Below are 24296 nucleotides of genomic sequence, written 5' to 3'. Positions count from 1 at the left end.
GGGAGTTTGCTATTGGATTGCGCTGACGGACGGCCTTATATGGGCAGGCACTAAATTACAAGCGCCAGCGCAGCCTGTCTATGAACTTAATTTAAAGTGTAGGTTTACATCGTGCTTTGTTTCCGAAGTAGCAGAACTCATGAACATCGTTGTATATGTCACTCGCTCGCTTCTTATTGTTTCGCTGCCTTCTCAATTATATAATGCATGTTTTCTTCAGTGCTTTTTGGAGGTCTTCCTGGTTTTCTATGTACTGCGTGATTACGTGGGAGCGTGATGATGTCACACGAAACTCCGCCCCCACGGCGTTCAAGCTCATCTCCATTACAGTAAATGGAAAAAAACAGCTTCAAGTTATGACCATTACACGTAGAATTTTGATATAAAACCTGCCCAACTTTTGTAAGGAAGCTGTAAGGAATGAACCTGCCAAATTTCAGCCTTCCACCCACACGCGAAGTTGGAGAATTAGTGATGAGTGAGTGAGTGAGTGAGTGAGGGCTTTGCCTTTTATTAGTATAGATTTAACTGACATTTTTATCGTAACAACCAACGATTTATACAGGAAAATAATGACTATTAACAAGGCTGCCCTAACTTTTGCATCCCACTGTGTGTGTATATATATATATATATATATATATATATATATATATATATATATATATATATATATATATATATATATACACACACACATACATACAGTGGAACCTCGGTATACGTTCTTAATCCTTTCCAGACTCTTTGACTTATACCAAACAGGACGTATACCAAACAAATTTTTCCCATAAGAAATAATGGGAAAATGATTAATCCGTTCCCATGGAAAAAAAAAAATCCTATTGCAATTGGCATATTATACATTGATGGTGTTATCTATACTAATAAACGGCAAAGCCCTCACTGACTCACTCACTCACTGACTGACTGACTGACTTACTCATCACTCATTCTCCAACTTCCCGTGTAGGTAGAAGGCTGAAATTTTGTAGGGTTATTCCTTACAGCTTCCTTACAAAAGTTGGGCAGGTTTCATATCGAAATTCTACGCGTAATGGTCATAACTGGAAGCTGTTTTTCTCCATTTACTGTAATGGAGATGAGCTTGAAACCGTGGGGCGGAGTTTCGTGTGACATCATCACGCCTTCAACGTAATCACGCAGTACGTAGAAAACCAGGAAGAGGCCCAAAAAGTGCTGAAGAAAACATGCATTATATAATTGAGAAGGCAGCAAAACAATAAGAAGCGAGCGAGTGACATATACAACCATATTCATGAGTTCTGCTACTTCGGAAACAAAGCACGATGTAAACCTAATCTTTATATTAAGTTCATAGACAGGCTGCCGCTGGCGTTTGTAATTTAGTGCCTACCCATATAAGGCCGTCCGTCAGCGGCAATCCAATAGCAAACTGCCACGGGTAACTATTCACGGGTGAAGGACTGTGCTTATGGAGAGGAAGATGAGATGGTCAGGGTGGTGTTTGGCACAAACTCAGCGAAACTTTGAGAGAAAGTTTTAAGTGCCGGGACTTCGGTAACATTAGATACAGCCATGGACATAGCACGACATGGCACCAGCACAGCTGGGAAACTTCGATGCATGTACACCGAGCGGCTCACGTGAACTGACGCAGTGCACAGACAAAAAGGAACAGTTCCATAGAGCGCTGAACAAAAAACGAATTACACAATTGAAAAGGCAGCAAAAAAATATGAAGCGTCTTATACATACAAGCATATTCATAAATGCAGCTACTGTGGAAACAAAGCACACGGTGGAAAAAGTCAATGTCCCGCTAAAGGAAAACAGTTAAAAACAAAAAAAAAAAAACGTGCATGCAGTGTGTCGGATCTCAGATAAAGAAGAAGACGAGCTGTTTATTGATGCAGTAAGAAACGAATCGATAAATGAAACCTGTCGTCTTTACAACGATTGACAAACACGGAATGTAACTTGAACACAACACATCCTACAAATACGAACCTGATTGAATGAAATAATGATAATCAAATCCTTGATGACAGCAACACTCAGTAAAACTCACAAAACAATTACTGTATATTGACAGTCATGTTACGTTATTTTTAAAATGTTCCCTTTTCTTTTTCTAGCTTTTTTAACACACTACTACTACTACTCACTAATTCTCCAACTTCCCGTGTAGATAGAAGGCTGAAATTTGGCAGGCCCATTCCTTACAGCTTACTTACAAAAGTTAAGCAGGTTTCATTTTGAAATTCTACGCATAACGGTCATAACGGTCAACAACGTCCGCCATGTTGATCTTTCTTATTCATGGCCCCATCTTCACGAAATTTGGTAGGTGGCTTCCCTGCGCTTACCGAAACCAATGTACATACTTATTTCGGTGGTATGACGCCACTGTCGGCTGCCATATTGAACTTTCCAATGTCACCAATTTTCAAACATCCCGTGTAGGTAGAAGGCTGAAATTTGGTACTTATTTCAGTGGTATGATGCCACTGTCGGCCATATTGAACTTTCAAACATCACTAATTCCCCAACTTCCCATGTAGGTAGAAGGCTGAAATTTGGCAGGATCATTCCTTACAGCTTACTTACAAAAGTTAAGCAGGTTTCATATTGAAATTCTACGCGTAATGGTCATAACGGTCAACAACGTCCGCCATGTTGAACTTTCTTAATTACTTATGGGCCCATCTTCAAGAAATTTGGTACACGGGTTCCCAACGCTAACTGAATCCTACTTACATACATATATACGTGTCGGGTCTCCTATGGTTCTGCATGTGAGTTGATGGCTGCCGCTGAATTGTTCGGTTGTCGATTTCAAGTGTACCGAAATAGCCAAATATTTTACACCTTTCGACAACTACCAATGCCTCTTAAACATCTTCGATTCACAGGTGACAATTTCAGTAGTGGACACTTTGATGTTTATGAATGTTTAAACTCTCAAAAGCTGGATGTGATTTTATCAATGAAACTGGTTGTGTGCTTACAACGCTTGACAGATGCCGAATGTCACTTCAACACAACAAATCCTGCAAATACTGTTGTAATTGACACAAACCATGAAACTCTAAAACCGATTATGACAGCAGCAATCCAAGCTATGAGATTTGAGACAAGATTACTGTTCACATGGCCAACTGTAAGTTGCATGCTCAAGAGTAAGCTCAGCGCACAGCGTGGTCATGTTACAACCGGAGGCCCGAACTGACAACGTGGCACACAAAGAGATCCTTAACAAATACAGTAATTATTGTTATATTTTCCCTCAGTTTAAAAAGGTTTAATTTTCTTCTTAATAAAAATTGTAAGGCAGTACTTCGCCGCTGCAAAGCGCGGGTATTTTGCTAGTATATATATATATATATATATATATATATACATACACACACACACACACACACACACACACACACTCACATATATGTGTTTGTATGTATGGTGCCAATCTTCAGTCTTAAATGTTTTTTAAGAACATAATAAACACCGAGTACTATACTTTGAGGTCAAGATAATCACAATATTAATTTAAGTCCATATCTCCTAACTCTAGGTGATGCTGTGCTATCCGTCTGATTTCATTGTACTGTTTTGTTTGGCTCTATTAATGATAACAAAATACAAAGGACTAGCCAACCCATAATCGGGCCGGTTTTTTAATGATTTTTAAGCACAGAGAGAAAATTAACATTTGAAAAATCGGTAATGTAATAAATCAGCAAGAAAAGTAATATTGTAACAATGCACGGAACGAAGCAACACACAATCATCTGTGACTGAAAGCTGGCCGACCGTCCTCGCGCCTTCTCCTGCCAGCCGGAGGGATGGGGGTGCACGGCGCGGAGTGTGGAACGGGAGGAGAGAAGAAGGACGTCCATTCAGCTCCGTCCGTCATGCTAGTCTGTTGATTTCTCGTTCACTATGCACTGCCCGCTCATGTGCCTACCTCCAACTCGTCACTTGAGTCGTTGGCTCCTTTTCTATATATAATCCACCAAGACACCCGACCACGGTAGTAGCGAGGTGGGAGGGGGGTGTGTACAAAGGGTTGGGACGCAACCTGTGGAGGGTATGAGTCGCACTTAGTGGGAATTCCACGGTTTGCAGCCTGAATGGGGTGCAACAGCTTACCCACGCCGGGTAGACACGCTTAATGTCATGCATAATTATTTATTGAATGCTAAACACTTCTGGAAAGACACGGTTTAAAACGGGTTGGTGTGAGAATACAACAGTAAGCGAATGAAAAGATGGAACTCTGCAGAGAGCAAAATACAACACAATAGTGAACCTGCGGCATAAGAAACGCCGCATAATTATGTATTGATGGTTGAACACTTCTGGAAAGACACAGTTGTCTAAAAAGGGTGGGTTTGAGGATACAACAGAAAGTGAATGAAAAGATGGAACTCTAGTTTTTAAAGACTGCTTACTTCATTGTGTTTTAACCTCAGTTGTAAAGCAATGTTTTAAGGACACCATGGGGGACCCCTCGGTTTTGGCTGTTTTTTTATATATAATCCACCAAGATACCCGACCACGGTAGGAGGGGGGTGTGCACAAAGGGTAGGGACGTAATGAGTGGGAGCGTATGAGTCACACTTAGTGGAAATTCCATGGCTTGCAGCCCGAATGGGTTCAACGGCTTACACACGGCTCTCTGCGCTGAGTAGACACACGGTCAATCACATGCATAATTATTTATTGAATGCTAAACACTTCTGGAAAGACACGGATGTCTAAAATGGTTTGGTGTGAGAATACAACAGTAAGTGAATGAAAAGATGGAACTCTGGAGAGAGCAAAATACAACACAATAGTGAACCCGCGGCATAACAAACGCCGCGTGGCTCAGACGTGCATGTGGACTCTTAACACAGACGAAAGGGACTAACTGGCTGGTTGGTGAGTTTTTGCGTCTGGGCAAATGGGCAGGCAGTGTGAATGCCTAGAGAGCGAGGGTAGATGCCGGCCGGTGATAAAGGAGTGTTGGTGGGCAGGAAAATGTCTTCCGTGTTCCTGCAGTAGCATCTAAGAAGACGCATGTTTGTCGCGGATGCGAATAGCTGTATGTAGCGTGTAAAACAGTTTGCTATGGTGCACGCGTCGTAACCGAAAAGTCGGTTTTTAAAGACTGCTTACTTCATTGTGCTTTAACCTCAGTTGTAAAGGATTGTTTTAAGGATCCCATGGGATACCCCTCGCAAACCGTTTCACACACTGCATATGGGGATTCACCTCCGCGAGAAACATGCCTCTATGAACAGTCAACGTAGCTCGGAGGTGCATGACATGCACATGACATTAACCTGACCTGTACTGCATGTGGCCTCTATGACAGACGAATATAAATGACACCATTTTTTCTGTGTCGTCGCGTCCGAGTTGGTGGGCGTGTCCATGCAAGTTGTCGTTGTATCCAATGGTCTTGGAGTTGGTGAGCGTGGCTCCTTCCTGCATGCGCCATAGGTGTCTCACTTGTCGGCGGCTTAGTGAATCCACGCCCCTTCCGGCGTGCTTTCCATGGTTGTCTTGCCTTAGTGAATTATATATATAGATATTAGTTTTGATATCTGGTAGAAGACATCATGTGGCAGCTTGACTTTTTGTAGGGTGACCTTTCGTGGTTTACCTTCTAACCCAAATGGGTGTATTAAAGGAATTTAAAACAAGACTAAAATTATTCTTTGTCAAGAGAGGAGTTAGTTTGCACATTTTAAGGTAGAGTTGAACAGAGTCTAAAATGAAACAGTATTGGATGTGCAATAAAGTATAGTGAATAAATTAATTCCAGTGAGAAAAGTAGTTCAGGCTTCTCTTTAGGCTGCCACTTTTTATGTCTTTTATGTTATTGTTAATTATTTCTTTGTAAATACAGTAATATTTTCCATACAATTGTAAGTGTAACCTGTTCTGACGCAAACTCATTTTTTAGTATAGCCAAATATTTGCTAGAAAAATCAAATGCTTAAGAAAGTAATATTTTTAAATGGTTTTGAAATTAGTACTGCTGTTGAAACAAGCTGATAAGCATACAGGCTGTGTCATGAGAAGGGATAATTGTAGTTATTTATTAGCAAGAATTCATGTCATTAAAGGATATCATTGTGGCTTAGGTTTCTATTTATACTTTCAGTTATTTTAACAATGGATGTTTACCCATCCAAACCCTTTTATCTATGTTATTGTGATGTTGTTATTAATACTGTCATGGAGCAGGAAATTGCTTTTGCTATATATAATGCAATCCTAACGGAACAGAAGAGGGCAGCATTGCTACTTTAAAATGTACTTAAGTGTATATTAATAAACATATGATTTTTCTTTTAGCTGAACTTTTTAATTGCTGAATGTTTCACTTTGTTGGTGAAATTTATTTTTTTAAAGTGCACATACTTTTAGAAATGGGTGTTAACATTTTTCATGAATATTATGGTTTGCTCTACATTAGTGTTTAAACTGTCTTGCAAGATATACACTCACATGCAGCCTGTTCAACTGCTTGTTAACGCAAATATCTAATCAGCCAATTGCATGGCAATAACTCAGTACATTTAGGCATGTAGACATAGTTAAGACAACCTGCTGAAGTTCAAACTGAGCATCAGAATGAGGAAGAAAGGTGAATTTAATGACTTCAAACTAGATGGCCGGTCTTAGTAATTCAGAAACTACTGATTTATTACTGGGATTTTCCTTTACAACCATTTGTAGGGTTTACATGGAATGGTCCAAAAAAGAGAAAATTTCCAGTGAGCGGCAGTTCTCTGGGTGAAAATGCCTTGTGGATGGTCAGAGGAAAATTGCCAGACTGGCTCCAGATGCTAGAAAGGCAACATAAACTCAATTAACCACTCGTTACAACTGAGGTATGCAGAAAAGCATCTCTCAATGCACAACGCTACAAACCTTGAAACAGATGGGCCACAGCAGCAGGGGACCACTCCAGGTGCCACTCCTGTTAGCTAAGAACAGGCAACTGAGGCTACATTTTGCACAGGCTCACCAAATTTGCACAATAGAAGATTGGAAAAGCTTTGCTTTGTCTGATGAGTCTCAATTTCTTCTGCGACATTCAGATGATAGGGTCAAAAGTTGGCATCAACAACATGAAAGCATGGATCCATTCTGCCTTGTATTAATTGTTCATGTTGTTGCTGCTGGTGGTGGTGATGATGTAATGGTGTGACGGTTATTATCTTGACACAGTTTGGGCTCCTTAGTACCCAATGAGTATTATTTAAATGCCACAGTATTTAATCACCAAGGAGTTCAGTTTAATTCTTTATTTCTTCAAAATTTTGGAATAAATGTGTCCTGGATTACATGTTAAACACTGTTATAGCTGTCTTTTAATAATACATTCTTTAATAAATAATATGTGTAATAATAATGTGTAATATGTGTAACAGTATGTTGATCAGGTAACTTCCCATACTTTCCTCTCCTATTCAGGAATGCAGAGCAATGTAACTCTAAATTTCTTTGTGAATTAAGACAAGTTAATTAAACATGACTTAAACTAAAACCTGGTTCCTGATTCTCGAATTATCTAAAATAAAACTACAAAAAAACCTACATTATCTCTCTGTAAAGTTAAGTGGGAAATGGAAAAATTATTTTATTATGGATTTTTTGTTTTTAGTTAAGTTGAGTTAGTCAAGAATATTACCTTAGTAATAAATAATACTTTATTTATGCATGGTTTGTTTCCCTTCTTATATCTAAATGAATGAACCTGAGTTTCACACAAGTTTTTTTTTTTCCCCTCTAGAGAGGATAGGGACCACTTCAGACGAAAAGGGTTTCTTCCCCCTCCACATGTGAGAGAACGCTCACCAGGTAAAAGGGAACCTGCTTTCTTCCGAGAATCCCCAGGGAGTCATCGAGAATCCCCTCATAGCCATTCTGGATCTAGTGTCAGTAGTAGAAGCTATTCACCTGACAAAGTCAAGCCATATTCATATCAGGCTCTGTACAACAAATGTAAGTGTTAAAAGTATATAATGAAGCCCTCATGTGATAAGGAATACGATTATCAAGTATGTAAAGCTATTTTATTGCCTTTGCTACATGTAATAGTTCTAAAATAAGAAAAAACCAATGTATTGTTGTGTTTTTTTTTATATAAGATATTTAAAAAGAAAAGGCATTCTTGCACGGCGATAAGGACGCCAAGCATTGAAGAGTCCGAAAACATGAAAGCAAAAAATTACACCTATAGTTGTAGATCAGATGGAGTGGCTCACTCGCTTGTCCACCTCCAAAGTCCTATATTAAAGCACTCTCATGCTTTTTTCATTCTTTGTTGTTTAGCCCTGGAGTCTTTTCCTGGCATATCTTTCTTCTGCCGGCAAACTCTCCTGCCAACTCCTCACTTTGGACTTGTGGACTGCAGTTACTTTAAATTACAATTTAGTCCAGAAATTCTTGTGGGTTCAGGCATAGGTCTGTAAATTCTTTAGGTCACCAAGCCACAGTGCCCTCTGTAGGTTCTGATAATCCTGCGCCTGTTTTGGAACCATGTGCTGGTTGGTTAACAACTAGGAGCTGTTCCGATGAACCGTCCTCTTTCCTTAACATTCCCCATACAAGGAGAGTTGGGCATCCCTGGCCCTTGCTGGATCAACTGCCCTTGGGTCTCTTAAAAAGACAGGTCTTAACCCCCTCTCTGTGTGTGTGCGTTTCTTTTTCTTGAATCTTTTCTGGATCCTGTCCCTTTTAAGCGCCACAATGTTCTTACTGACATCCCCTTGCCCACCTATCGTGATATACTTGTATATAACAAAATACATTTGATTCCATTTGACAATAACTGGCTTTCTTTCTGTGTGGCAAAATTGTTGTCATAAATTTTTGTTTCATATTACAAATATTTTTTTTCTGTGATGAGGTAGACAGTTGTTGAATAAATACTGTGCATACACTTTATTTTATAATTATATTCTGGAAATCTGCTGTGCACTTCCTTGAAGACTATACAATGTTGTTGCTCAGAGGAACCATAGAGAGCATCCTGAGCAACTGCATCACTATATGGTTTGGAAATTACACGGTTAGGGATCATAAAGCCCTACAACAGATAGTGAAGATAGCTGAGAAGATCATCAGTGTCTCTTTTCCTTCCATCATGGATATTTACACCATATGCTGTATCCTCAAAGCCACCAGCATTGTGAATGACCCAACACACCCTTCACACTCCTGCCATTGGGGGAAAAGGTACCAAAGTATTTGGGGCCCTTACCACCAGGATGTGTAACAGTTTTTTCTCCCAAGCAGTAAGATTCCTGAACACTCATGGACAGGTCTGATATCTGATATGTGTTCTGCTCTGCAATGTTGCACGTTTGCACATTTGACTCAGATGCACCTTGTTATATATTATGTGTCTTTTATATTATGTGTCCTGGATTCTTCGTTGTCCTGTGTTCTATGTAGCACCACGATCCTGGAGGAATGTTGTTTCGTTTCACTGTATGCTGTACTACTGTATATGGATGAAATGACAATAAATACTCATGAATTGAATCATATGTACAATCATGAGCCAACGTGTGGCTGACAGAGCTGAGTCCATTTGTACATAGGAAAATAATTGGGTGGTATGTTTATTTATCACATACTTGCAGCAGCCCTACAAAACACAGAATGATACACTCAGCATAGATCAGTGAAAAAGGTGATGATGGAGCTGCAGAGGTACAAGTCTCTAGGTCGTTTGCCTTACTATAACCACAGACTAGCAGTAAGTAAAAAAAAAAAATCATTGTGCTTGCAGAGCTAGAATCTTCCTGGCATGCCATGTAATTTTTTTTTTCTTTTTCTTTTTAAAAGTCATGCTTCATGCTGCTTGCACTAAGTTTTTTTTATTTACAATATGCATATTGCAGAAATCAAACTGGTGTTAGTTATTTGCCCTTTCAAATAGTGGCACGAAGAAGTATTCAGTTCCTTTGAAAGTAACAATAATGTTCTGCATGACAAAAGATTTGTACACATATTTATCCATTCAGTATTTTAATGTGAAGTTTTATGCTGTAACAATACATTTTCAAAGTAAACAATTCTCTAGATATTTAATTGAAGAAGAGAAATTTGGTGTTTAGTAGTTACTAAAGAAGACTTTTGCCTTTCACCTTTATACAATCCAAAGTCCACAGAAAAACATAATCAAGGAATAGGTTCAAAAAACGAAAATCAATGTCCTGTAATTGTCCAGTTAGTGTATACTGTATTCCTGCAACAAAGATGTGTAAAAGAAATTGCAAAATGTATGTTTGCTAAGTTGAGAAAACCTATTCAAAAGGACTTATTGCTGCAGTACTGGTAACATGACAGATTCTGAGATGAGGTGGAGTTAGATGATTTTGTGCAAATAATCCCCCAAAAAGTAAGTCATGTTTGATATACAGCATGTGCTCAATAATGAAAGCAAATGCATGAAAATGTCTTCTGCAACCGCACAACACCTGTGGAAATAAAAAATAATCTCTCTATTATAAAAAAAAATAGACAAGACTTTTTTCATGCAACGAGGCATGATCTTTTGAAGAGAAACAGACAGACACTTTCATGTCCCGCAAGATGGTCAAGTCACGTCATACTTACATCCTTTTGGAAGCAAGTCCCGTGATACACATGCAGAGCAGGTTAGAGATAGGTTGCAAGTAGGAAAATTCTAAAGTCTCAAAAAAATGAGAGTAAAGATCACATTAGTGCAAACAAATGGAAAATAATACTCAGTGAAATAACAGAACAGCGAAAAGAGATCAAATAATGTTTGAGGATGTCTGGGAGAGAAGAGAGACAAGGCAATGAGACAAAAGGACAGCTGCTGTACATGCTTTTAAACGTTTGAAGCGCCGCACAAAATGCAGATCACTCGGCACATCAGCAGCAGCAAGCCAGCATCTGATCAAGCAAAGAGAAGGTAAAAAAAAACAACTGTTATTTGTTTCCCATTGTATCACCATTTAAGAGGGGTTTTGGAGGAGTGACCATGTCTCTTTGGGGTGCATTCAGCCCCCCTCATCACAACAGCACTTGGGGGGATTGTATTAGGGAAGGGTTGGCGAGCGGAGGGCAAAGCCCCCTAGTCTTTCTGTTTATTACCAGACCATTATTTTACATATTGAATTTACATGTCAACATAATGCAGTTTGTGCACTTTCTTTGAAAACAGTCATTTGGTATAGATACTTGCAATGAATACTTGCCTGTTCCTCGATATTCCCCTTGATATTTTGCCATTTCTCCACACTGACCTTGGTGATAGGTCATATATCTTCCTGAGTTATTTATTACAAATTGGAGTGGAAAATGTAATTTATCTCTGTTACATCAGCACTGCAGTCTGCTCTAAGATTTTCCCCATCCTACTTTAAGGTGTACTCTGCTAACCCCTTAATGTAGTCCTAACCACACATCTGAGTCAAGACTTGTAACAAATTTGGATTACATTTGAATATTCTTCCTTTCTTTTATCAGTCTATTTCATATATACATGATTAAATGATATTAAGGGGTATTTCATATGTATTATTATTTTTAAACTGGTTGCCTTAGTTAGTTTAGTTGCTTTTGCCAACGCTCAGATATTGGCGGGTTGAAATTTGCACCTTGTGTATCTATGTGTAGGGTTTCATAACCTACTTCAAAATGTCTCTATTTGAATATTTTCATGGGTAAGGCCCTTCAAGGAACTGGCACTAATCTTCTTCTAAAACTTTCAACAATACATATAAATGGCTCTGTTACTACAAAGTTTTAGGGTCTCATTTTGACATAATTGCTATCAGCTGGTTATCATTTTTTCTGAACATAATCACTCTCCACAATCTATTTCTCCATATTTTGTTTCCATGTAGAATATTTTTAGGGCCTTAAATATTTGCTTCATACAAATAAAAATTTGCAACTGTCCATTCATTGAAAAATATATATCCTACATAGTCAGAACCGATGGTGGAGAGTCTATAATAGATTGTAAGACTTATTCTTTCTGATGCTGAATTTTGAAGTCCTTATGTATGCTGTTTCAGTCAAATTAATACTATTCACTGAAATAAATTAAATGTTGCAGTGTTGCTCTATTTTAGATATCACCAAAAATTGCTAGATTTTTAAATAGGTATTGATTTTGCTGGTGAAGAGATTGCATTTTGCCTGTATAAAAGATCTTTGTAAATTTCTGTTTTGATTTTTCGCAAAGCATTTTCTAAAGCTTATTCAGTACCTTTGCCTAATATTTAAACATAGTAGCAAGTAGCTGGCAAAAGTAGTGCATATGTATTTAAGTACATATGTAAGTTGGCTTTAATCCTTTTTATTAAAGTAATTGTATTTGTTCCAGTTGTCCAGTGATGTATTTTTTAATTTGAATTGTTTACAGTACCAATTATTAATGTTTATCAGTCATCCATGCATTTCTGTATCTCTTTAAATGTTTTTTTCCCCAATTGAACAGACCACTGAAGATCTGACATTTTTTTATTTTGAAAACTAGAGTTGCTTCATGATTTATTGGCATAAAGTTAAAATTGCTATATGTTTAAACAAAGAAATTGCAAGAAGGAATTAACCTTGGCTGCCAATTCCATATTGTGGCACATGCCTCTAGAGCTAGAATTTAAGGTTTGAGAAAAGAAAAGTATATAGATCCTGGAATAGTTAGTGTTAAGCATCTGGTTTTGTGCACAAGGCACATATTTGTAGAGGAAGTTTAGTTTGTTGGAACATGTTAATTACACCCAGTCAGGTTAGAAAAAGGATATCCTTGATTTATATAGGTGATTTTAATACAAGCCCTGACCTTTCCCTTCTCAGAAAATCAGCATGGTTTCAAAACGTGCAGATGTCTTGAAGAGATCAAACTCTTAACCCTTCATTACTAAGCCTGCCGGTTTTTTGGTCATTCATGTCTGACAGGGTGTTAGTAGAAAACTCCATAAATGCTCAGTTTTGTTAGCTGATTTATATTATTGTCCTGGCAGACTAGCACTAAAAATGCATATATATTTGTTCTGCTGGTCAGCTTATATTCTGAAGGTGTTATACTACTGTTTTTGGCAAGAAATCATATATGGACACTTTACCACAAGGACATGATTTTTATTTTTCCTTAAGGACAGTACATGATACATTATAATCTAACTTCAAAATAATGACTACCCTCCAGCATTCACCTCTGCACCTTAAAAATGTATATTTGAACAGAAAGAGTAAAAACATATAGACATTCTTGCTGGGCATGTAGTTCAATGAATAAGATAAAACTTTCTATAGAAAAATATTATTTAGTTTTTACATTTGCATGGAAATAAGTATTTTGACAGATTACTGAAATATTAGAGCTTAGTGCCGAAGTAAGACAATTCTTATACATCAAAACAGGAAAAAGGGTCTAAAAAAACACAAAGATCAAATGCTGTTAGTCCAACAGAGGCTATATTAGCAAATGAATACAGTAATTACAAAGGTAGCTATTGCCTATCAGGGCACATGTCTTATTTTTGATAAGAAACTGTAGATGTTAAGAATGTATCTTTTTAAAAGGAAATTTCTGCCAGTTAAATGACCATATAAATGTAAGAATAATTCAGTGAATTGTCTCTTCTTCTACAATTGGACATTAATTCCTGTTTATATGCTGTTTGCTGAACTACTCATTATCCACCATTCTATTAAGAATCTGCTTACCTATATATTTTGATCAAATTGTTTTTTTGTTGTAGAATTTGGGTTATGGATGTTTCTGGGCAAAATATTTATCTTTCAGTCTTTTGTACTTCTTACTGAGAGAAATTTCATGAGCTTACCAAGTTCATTATTTTTACATCAAGCATTCACAACTGATTTCTAACAGCTATTTAAATGATTTTGTAACCAAGTATATGAAAATGCATATTCAGCAAATAAACTATTAAAACCTACTTAAAGCTTTAGTTTTTGGCAGAGCAACAGTTAATGTTTTTATGTTGTGTATTTGTTTCAAATACATTACTTAAGTTTCCCCTTTTATTACAATAATGCCTTTTACTTTTTAGCAAGGCAGTGTTTTCTTTCATTGGTTTCATATTACTCCATAGTTTTTCCATTTAGTGGAATAATTTCAACTTTATCCTTACCATTTGACCATACCTCCATTTTAGTACCTAGGCAATAAATGTCTCATTCTTTAAAAACTTAATGAAATTTGTACATCCATCCTCATGTGTCAGTTATTTCATTCTCCCATTTCTCCATTTTCAAATCTCATTTAGTATTCCTATGCTCTCGCCATTGATCAATTTATATCTTTATATATTCAGTTGCTGGTATTGTCGATATTGCACTAAACAAATATTTAACTACTTTAGCTTACCCTTATTTGTTTAAAGATCATGCATACTTAAGTTGTATTTTTTAAACTGGTAACCTTTAGAGCGTGGGAAGCCAGTTTCTTTCTTCCTTCTTTTTTTCCCTCATGTTATTTTTCCCATCCAAGGTTGGTTCTTGTTTTCCTTCTGATGATGCTTAGAAATTTTCAGGCCCCTGCTTTGCTCCACTGGATTAAGTAGGTTTGACAGTAGATTGACAGATGGATACATAATTCTACTAAATATCTGGTAGCAAAAAAGGTGGCTAGTGCATCATCTTAGGCATGATCACTACCTTTAATTTAAGGCATCTTCCACTACATTTCAAATAGAAAAGTCTTGTTTAATTTTAAATTTCCCTGTTCTACACTCTTCCATATTTTATATCCAAAATAGTCAATGCTGATTTTACTTTTAGCATAGTCTGTGGTTTTTCACCTTGCTTTTCTCCAAAATAAACATTTATAATTTCCTTTTAAGCCCAACTAAAACAAATTCCTGAAACTGTAGATAAAGATTTTTGCTATTTATCAGTATAGAGCAGAGTACATGCTACATTTTAATGCACAGGGGCCTCAGTTGTATCATAGTAAAATCCATATTGTGCACTGACCAAAACTTTCTCCAGCTTTCTAGGAGCTGCCTTCCTGACAAAACCTTCCTAAGTGCAAAGCACAAAACTTTCCATGAAGTCAAAAATCTCAATAGAATAACATCTTGGGACTGGTAGGGATCAATTGTCTTGGCAGCACCTGTTGTCATGACTCCTCCACGGAGAAAAACCCTAAGCAAAAGTGGGACCTATGGTAGAACATTAATGTTGTAACCACTGTCCACTTTAAACATACAAGTGCTTAGTCAAGTTTGGCAAGGCACCTGAATTCTCCTCAAAATCAATATTCTCTGGACTGTTTAATCGAAATTAGAAATATATGACCAATTTGACATCTGTTTTTCTGGAGAAAATTAACTCTACATTGAATAGTAAGAAATACATATAAAAAGTTAAGCATGCTCTAGAAAGTGTCATGATTTTGAGGAAGGTTACTTTATCGGGACCTAGACAATTTCTTTTCATAGAAGTAACCTTGAATTCTACTTTATATAAGATGATTTTTCAAAATAATGTCAAGCTTGCTTCTGTGAACTGAAAATGAATTGCATTTGGGGAATGCAGCAAGACAATGACATAAAGCACTTTGGCATGTATAGCAACACTGCCAAAGAGTAAAGAAATAGATTGTGTTTCTGAGTGACCCAGTCAAGGTCCTTTTTAGTATCACTCAGAACCCACTTTGCTTCTTTTGCTTATAATTGTTTTCATGTTGGTCTACTGTATTAGAGGTAATGTTGACATCAGAGATGATTTATAATTATTTTATCCCCCATTATTTAGTATTATCAATATGATGTTGATTCTTCATGCACCTCATAAAGCTATCCAAAGAAGTGTTGCAATATTTTGCAATTGCCAGCACTCACTGCTCTATGTGAAATTTCCGTGTCGGTGGAAGATTGCCGGAGCACACCTGGAGCACATCCGGGGGAACATAAACAGGGCCGCCTCCCTTCATTCAGGGCTGGAGTTGGGTGGAAGAGGATGAGGTCTGGGAGAGAAAGAGGCGGCCTGAAGAGAGGAAAGGCATTGTGTGTTGGCTTGGCCTATTGAGGTGATTGGTAATGCGGCACTGGGTTGTGCACTTTAATATTATTGTAACTAAACGTGTGTTTGACTCTAAAATGATGTCCGTCTGTCTGTGTCCGGGCTGCTTCCCACAGTGTGTAATAAAATATGTATAAAGAACCAGGTCGTTAAGGTTGTAGATGATGATATACCAGGTTGAATCACAGATAATCTAAATTCAGATGAGCAGAACAAAGCCTTGGGCAGATATGTGACAGTTGAAATTTAAAGTTATTTAAGCTATTACATACATGAAGTAAAAATGTTAGATTTAAACATACTGTGAGAGGTTTTAAAATTCCAAAGGTATTGCTTAGGAAAAAGACTTCGGAGTCATAGTGAACTTGTCATTTTCAACATTTAGCAGTGTACAGAAGCCAGTAAAGAAGGATAATTAAAAATTATATATATCATGATGTGTAGGTTACAAGTGATGGGAGTTAGGTTATGTAATGTACTAGTGAGGCCTTGTGTAGTACTCTGTGCAGTTTTGTTCTTTATATTACAAGAATGTCTGACATGTGTTTGGGGACTTGAATATTTAAGTGTTATAATTTTTTTAGCTATTTATTTATTCAGTATTTTGGTAGCAATGAGTTGTATTCAAAGAGAACATCAGTGTTTGAATGCAATTATGTGCTATTTTAGACTACATTAAATACTGTATATGCGCCATAACAACACTGTTCAATTATGATGTACTCTTGTGCTGTAGTTAAAACTATAGCCCAAATAGCCTTGTTAGGCAGCAGGTAACAATTCAAGCTTGTAACAATGGTATACATTGGTGTGCTGTTGTTAGTTGTCCATTGTAGAGGGTCTGTAAATAATTGTAATTCAAATTTATTCAATGTAACATTTTTGAAAGAAGTGTCTCACAGTGAGTTAAAATATCTGTTTAGGTCTCTTGGTAAAATCATTGGCTGCTTTGGACTGTGACATAGAGCAGCTGTGGTTAGTGCTAAATCATTTTAATATGCAGATAATGCAGCGAATTTGTGTTTTGTGTAATGTCTATTCTTAAAGAGCAATGGTTACATAATTCCTTTTCTGTCATAGTCATTTCCATATATATTTTTTTGACCTTTTTTCTCCTACTGCTTGTGGTAAATGAGCATGCACATTTAAGTAACTTGTATTGAGGATCTGTATGGCTGGATCAGCCATTGGACAAGTGAAAGAGGAAAACAATAGTAATACATGCTGAAGTGACCTCTCTCAATTCTTTTGATTTGAAATTGAAGTCGCATAGAATTTTTCTCTTTTTTAAGATAGGTGAGTTTGTAAATTTTTCAATGCTTTTCACTGGGAGATTTTGAGATATCAAAACTTTGTACAGTGCATTTTATTTGAGATATCTCAACAAAAAGTGAACTGTTTCAATACATTTCCTTTAAGAACAAGTGTGCCAAATTTCAACAAAATCAGCCTACTGGGTCCGCAATGCAGCTATAAATGGCATATTCAGTGCTGGAGTGACTAGACTGATTCTAGGACTAAGCTATAAGGGAATACTGAAGCTGAATCTTTTAAGTTTAAGCAAAGGAAAAATAAAAGAGAACTTGATTGAAGTGTTTAAATTTAGGAATAATATATTACAATTGGTCCCACCTTTTACTTTAAAAAGAATTTGATGATGCAATTGGGAACATGCTTAGGTAAAATTATGCACAAACATTAGAGGGTATTTCTTCACACAAAGAATCATTGAAACATAGAATATATTACCAAATAGTTTACTAGAGAGTAGGACTTCTGGGGCTTTCAAAACCTGACACAGTGTTACTTAGGAGAAAATTAGTAAATAGGATCTTGTTAGGCTGGATAACTTGTCTGAATCAAAAGTGCTCTAATAATTTAAAAGAAGTATTTAGGCAGAAATCAAAGAAGCAAAAAAAATGGTTATTTAAAAAAATTAAGAAATAAAACAGAAAAAGAACCCTGAAAATTTAAATATAAATTATTTTGTAAGTAGTAATTTGCACTTTCTCAAGGAATGCATACATGTACAGCAGCACATCACTGCTTTTCATGAGTTTTGTGATTAGCTGTTTTTGTGCGACCCCTGTTAGGCCTGTTGGGCTGAAAATGGCCTTGGCTCTGATGTTGTTTTAATTTTATAACTTATTTCTTTTGTTGTGCTCAATTATTGAAGAGCAAGTGCATTTTGCTTCTGTTCACTACAAAATGACAGCTTTCATTGTTCTATGTTCTTCATCCAGTAGTAAATTAGCTTTATATTTCAAGTGTGTTTGCACTGGCTCAGTGTTCTAAGAGAATATTGAACCACTGGATTGTGGCTAACTTGTCAGTAATTAGTACTAAGAGGTGTGCAGAGCAAACCATGCATGGTGGATTTGTATAGGATTTCCAAGTGATTGCAAATGAATTTCTTTCTGATTATTTAAATATTCTCTTAGCATATCTATTCACAATGCATAATAAAATTTAAAGTTAGATAGTAGCATGCCCCCTTTGAAAACATGTACTTTTTATTCATTACCTCTGTATTACCTTTGTATTCCAAATTAACAAAGTTGTAAACATTTGCCACAATCAATTGAAAAGGTTTATTTTTGTGTACAACTCTGCAATTCAGTACATACTAAGAGCATTTAACAAGTTTTTTCCAATAATACAATTGTAGAATTAATGTAACTATTCATCATACAGACAACCACCAAACTTTCAGCAACTAATTGTCTGAAGCTTCCTAAGTGAACCAAAAGAAAATGGCACATCTCCCTGCCTACAGAAAAGATGTAAAACGTGTGCCCACATTTATAATACAGACCGTATAGTTATGCCATACTGCCAACTAGAACATCACATAAAGGGATCATTTCCCTGCAGATCATCTAATGTGGTCTACGTAATTCTCTGCATGAAATGTCCTGACACTGCACTCTTATGTGGGAGAAACTGGACAAACACTCCGCCAGAGAATGAATTTACACAGGTTCCACATTAAACATGGCAACACATATGTTCCTGTAGCGGCCCACTTCAATAGCCATGGACACTGTGAGAGGGACTTTAAAGTCACAGTGCTTATGGGAAACTTCAGAACACAGCAAGAGAGAAAAGAATGGGAAGGTAAACTCATGCTAAAATTTAACACATTGCAACATGGTTTGAATAGAGACAAGAGTTTTATGGCCAGGTATGAGGATTGTTCGCATCTCTCAGACTGACGCAGACAACCTGACTACTGATCCACATTGTATTGAAGAACTCATTAGAAACTTCAAAAGACTTTGTTGGACAGTTATCTTATCCAAAGGTCCTGACCATACATTGTTCTTCTCTCTTGTTAAATGAACCCTAGCCTGAAGGAGTCTATTAATTTTTTACATTTAAGATTTCTCACTTAAAGATTTACCAATGTTGTTTCTTGTCCTAGTGTGTATATAAACAAAGGGAACTCCAGTTTCTGTATTACATTTTGCCTGAAGAAGGGGCCCGAGTTGCCTCGAACGCTTGCATATTGTAATCTTTTCAGTTAGCCAATAAAAGGTGTCATTTTGCTAGACTTTTCAAGTCATTTACATACATAAATGCAAAAATTAGGTTGAACATGTAGTAAAAAATTTCTATTTGACTAACAAATAATAATAACTAGCAAAATATCTGCGCTTTGCAGCGTAGAAGTACTGTCTTAAAATTTTTATTAAGAAGAAAATTAAACCTTTTTAAACTGAGGGAAAATATAACAATAATTATTTGTTAAGGATCTCTTTGTATACCACATTGTCAGTTCGGCCCTCCGGTTGTAATATGACCAAGCTGTGCGCTGAGCTTACTCTTGAGCATGCAACGTACAGTTGGCCATGTGAAAAGTAATCTTATCTCAAATCTCACAGCTTGGATTGCTGCTGTTATAATCGGTTTGAGTTTCATGGTTTGTTTCAATTACGACAGTATTTGCAGGACTTGTGTTGAAGAGACATTCGGCATCTGTCAAGCGTTGTAAGCATACAACCGGTTTCATCAATAACTTTGCACCCAGCTTTTGAGAGTTTAAACATTCATAAACATCAAAGTGTCCACAACTGAAATCGTCACCTGTGAATCTAAGCTGTTTAAGAGGCATTGGAAGTTGTCGAAAGGTGTAAAATATTTGGCCATTTCGGTACACTTGAAAGCGACAACCGAACAATTTAGCGGCAGCCATCAACTCACATGCAGAAGCATAGGTGAAGGGCTTAAGCATTTCACTCTTATAATGCTCCTGTGTAGTATAAATATCTCTTGTACAGTCATCAGTCCACACCTTGAACCTGTCCAAGTCATTCAATACATAAGACACAATGTTCCTCCGGATATCAAGAGTGAGCCTGATATGGCCGTGCAGTGTGTAACAAAGAGAATGGAAAAGGCAGGTGCCTTCTCCGGGCATGGAAACCACTCGGTAAGTGACAGTTCTTTGATCGATGGTGATCACCTCGATAGACATGTTAATGGGGGTACGGTTGGAATGATAAAGGAAATGGGTACCTGAACAATGTAAAGTAAGTCTAAAATACCTGCACAATAACTTTAATCGTAATAAACGAACAATTACAACAGCAGAGAAGCCGTGGATTAAATAAAAAGGCTGTAGTTATCAGCAGGGAGATGTGAATCCCGTGGCGAAGCAAGAAAGGGAATGTAGAGACCGGGGCGCCGGATGGCCTTATATAGGCAGGCAGCCAACAACGTGGGAGGCGTTGGGATGGGGGACCCAACGCCGCCTCACACGGTGACCAAGCTGCAGGCTATGGACGTATATATGTACGTAAGTAGGATTCAGTTAGCGTTGGGAACCCGCATACCAAATTTCTTGAAGATGGGCCCATAAGTAACAAAGACCATTGGAAAGTTCAATATGACGGCCGACAGTGGCGTCATACCACCGAAATAAGTACGTACATTGGTTTCGGTTAGCGCAGGGAAGCCGCCTACCAAATTTCGTGAAGATGGGGCCATAATAAAGAAAGCTCAACATGGTGGACGCTGTCAACCGTTATGACCGTTACGTGTAGAATTTCTAAATGAAACCTGCATAACTTTTGTAAGTAAGCTGTAAGGAATAAGCCTGCCAAATTCCAGCTTTCTACCTGAGTCAGTCAGTCAGTGAGGGCTTTGCCTTTTATTAGTATAGATAATAACTTGATTTATATAGCACCTTATCATACATTAACATGCAACTCAAGGTGCATTACACAGATTAATCAACAAAAACAAGGATATATCACATTTACTTGGATGATTATCATTAATACTGTAATAATTTCTATTATATGCAAGTATACTAAACACAGAGCAGAGCCTCTGAACCCCTAGTTTAACCCTAAAATTAAGAGAAGTCAGTGTAAACACTTAAGAACAAGAGGTATATGGTATACCTAAATCTAGTAATGATTCTTGTAGCAGCATTTAGAGTAAAAGCTACAAAACATTATTTGGCTCTGTCAATGATATATTGCAGTATGTTTTATAAAAAAAAACGTGAGCAGTCTCTAACTAGACTTTCTCGTATACTCATATATGGACATGGATATTTGAGGAGTAAACTGCAAGACAATGATTATATTTTTTTATTATGTACATTAAAGAACCATCAACAGCTAATCAAATTAATAATATATTGAACAATTAAAGTAAAGTTGAAGAAAATGGGGTCTGCCACTGCATGAATTAAAAAGTACCTCTTCCGGTTAGCGTAAATAGCTCAAAAGTTGATGGAGATCTATGTTTTGTACCTAATACTTGTATGCAGAATTTGGTTGACCTAAGTGAAAGCTTACTCAAGTTATTGTGTTTACACACAGACAGACAGACAGAATTCCAAAAATGGTATTTTCAGACTCCAAGATGTCTAAAACGTCGAGATTCATCAAAATCTCGAAATCAAATTATTGGACGATTACAATACTTTCCCTATGAGAAATTAAGTTGGATTCGGGAGGTCTAAAACATCGAGATTCATCAAAATCTCGAAGTTTAATTTTTTTGGATGGTTACAATACTTTCCCTATACTTCCTAAACAAGAAAGTAAAAATGCTGATTTTCTTTCCTTCTCCCTTATGTTTTTAAAGTGGGAAAATTAGGTTTTATAAGTGTTTGGTAAAAACAAAGTGGTGTCAATGGCCTAATTTGTGGGCTTATTTAGTAACACTGTTTAGGCCTGCAGAGTTAAAAGTGACACGAACTTTTTACTGTCTGTATACTTTTCACCCAATTTGTGACATTTCAGATTTTTCTTTTTTGACAAGGGGTTATTGCTCTTCCAAGCATGTAACTATACCTTCCAAGGATAGCATGTAAAGTGAAAATGATAATAATCCCTGTGGGAAATCACATCTAACTTAAGAACTCATTTATTGAACTTACGGAAATTTGTTTGATAAGTATGAGCTAGAACCATGAGAGGATAGTTCCTGAGAGTCCCATGTAATTTTCAAGTCTGTAAACAGAATACAGTAGCATGTGGTGAAAGGATGTCTTTAAATCCTATAGTTACAACACCTTTACACATTTCTGCAACTCCTATCAGCTCTTTTCCATCACAAGAATATCATATGCAAAACCTAGGAGCTATAATATACGCCACATCCTTAAGTTTCCTATCTTTGCTCCAGTGATCAGTCTTTTACATTTTTGTTTGTTTTTCATTCATAAAAATAACAAGTAACATTGAACTCAAGCTATCCCATTTGCATGACTTATTTAACAATATGGAAAGGCTGAGAAACAACTGCATTGGGCCTTACAGTTTGCTGTGATCCTTTGTATAAGGCATTCAGGGCAGCTAGTAGCTCTTCAGTGCTACATAGCATTCCAAATCTCTGTTCTTGGTACCATATCAAAGGTACCTTTGAGTCTGAAAAGGCTAAGTACAGCTTTCTGTTTCTATTCATTGCCTTTTCTGCTGCAAACCTAAGAATAAATTTGTTGTTGAGCATCGGCCTTACTTGTTACAGGGTATGTTCAGTAACCATCCTGAGTCTTTTCTTCAGCATTTTGTATGACAGTGATGATAGGTTCGTGGTTCTATAGTTTCCACATTCTGTCTTTTTCCCCTTTTCATGTATCAGCATTATGATATTAGTCTCCCACTCCTTTGGCACTGATGGCCATGTCCATCCTTTCTTTATTAAGGGAATAATTGCAACCACTGATTTCATTCCTCCATGCTTAATTTCAGGAATAATATTGTTATATCCAGCATATTGTTAAAAGCATTTTCTGCCTCTTCTGTTGTTTACCAATGCTCTCCTTTCTTCATGCTTTTTCTTTTTACTCTTTTCCCTCCTGGTGATTCCCCTCTTTCACTTTCCTCCCCACTCTTAAAACCTATTCTCATTAAACGCTTTGTTTTCCTGCATAACCAACCATATTTATCTTTAATACTCATCACTTGCGTTTCGGTCAGTTTTCTTAAAATTTTAAATTAAATTCTATTTTGCCAAATCTCACCACACGGTCACTTTGTCACCTTACAGTCCACCACATCCTCATCACACTACAGTAATCCCTCCTCGATCGCGGGTGTTGCGTTCCAGAACTTCCCACGATAGGTGAAAATCCGCGAAGTAAAAACCATGTTTGCATGATTATTTTTATATATTTTAAGCCCTTATAAACTCTCCCACACTGTTAACATTATTAGAGCCCTCTAGACATGAAATAACACCCTTTAGTCAAAAGTTTAAACTGTGCTCCATGACAAGACAGAGATGACAGTTCTTTCTCACAAATAAAAGAATGCAAACATATCTTCTCTTCAAAGGAGTGCCGTCAGGGGCAGAGAATGTCAGAGAGAGAGAGAGAGCGTGACAGAAAAGCAAACAATCAAAAAATCAATACGTGCTGTTGGGCATTTAAGTATGCGCACCGCGATAAAGCAGCCGCAAAGAAGGGAGCAATGTGAAGGTAGTCTTTCAGCATTTTTTAGAGTAGCTTCCGTATCTTCTAGGCAAACAGCATTTCTGCTCACACCCCCTCCGTCAGGCACAGAGCATGTCAGAGAGAGTGAGAAAGACCAAGAAAAGCAGGAAGCACATAGTATATCATTGAGGAGTTTTAGTTAATATGTAATACATGCTCTGATTGGGTAGCTTCTAAGCCATCCGCCAGTAGCGTCCCTTGTATGAAATCAACTGGGCAAACAAACTGAGGAAGCATGTACTTTAAATTAAAAGATCCATTGTCCGCAGAAATCCGCGAACCAGCGAAAAATCCGTGATATATATTTAGATATGCT

At 37.1% G+C, this 24296-nt stretch overlaps 1 protein-coding gene across 1 annotated transcript in view; it reads left to right on the top strand.

The window, feature by feature from the left end:
• Positions 1-24296, top strand: part of LOC120533681 (periphilin-1-like) — a 68699-nt gene that overhangs the window by 11801 nt on the left and 32602 nt on the right. The window contains exon 2 of the mRNA XM_039760573.1: positions 7778-7989. Within this exon, the coding sequence (XP_039616507.1) occupies positions 7778-7989 (212 nt within the window). The remainder of the gene's footprint in view (positions 1-7777; positions 7990-24296) is intronic.

Source organism: Polypterus senegalus, chromosome 8 (genome assembly GCF_016835505.1).
Source record: "Polypterus senegalus isolate Bchr_013 chromosome 8, ASM1683550v1, whole genome shotgun sequence".
In the NCBI taxonomy this organism is placed as follows: domain Eukaryota; kingdom Metazoa; phylum Chordata; class Cladistia; order Polypteriformes; family Polypteridae; genus Polypterus; species Polypterus senegalus.
Note: the sequence above shows the minus strand (reverse complement) of the source record. Positions and strands in the feature narration are given on the sequence as shown.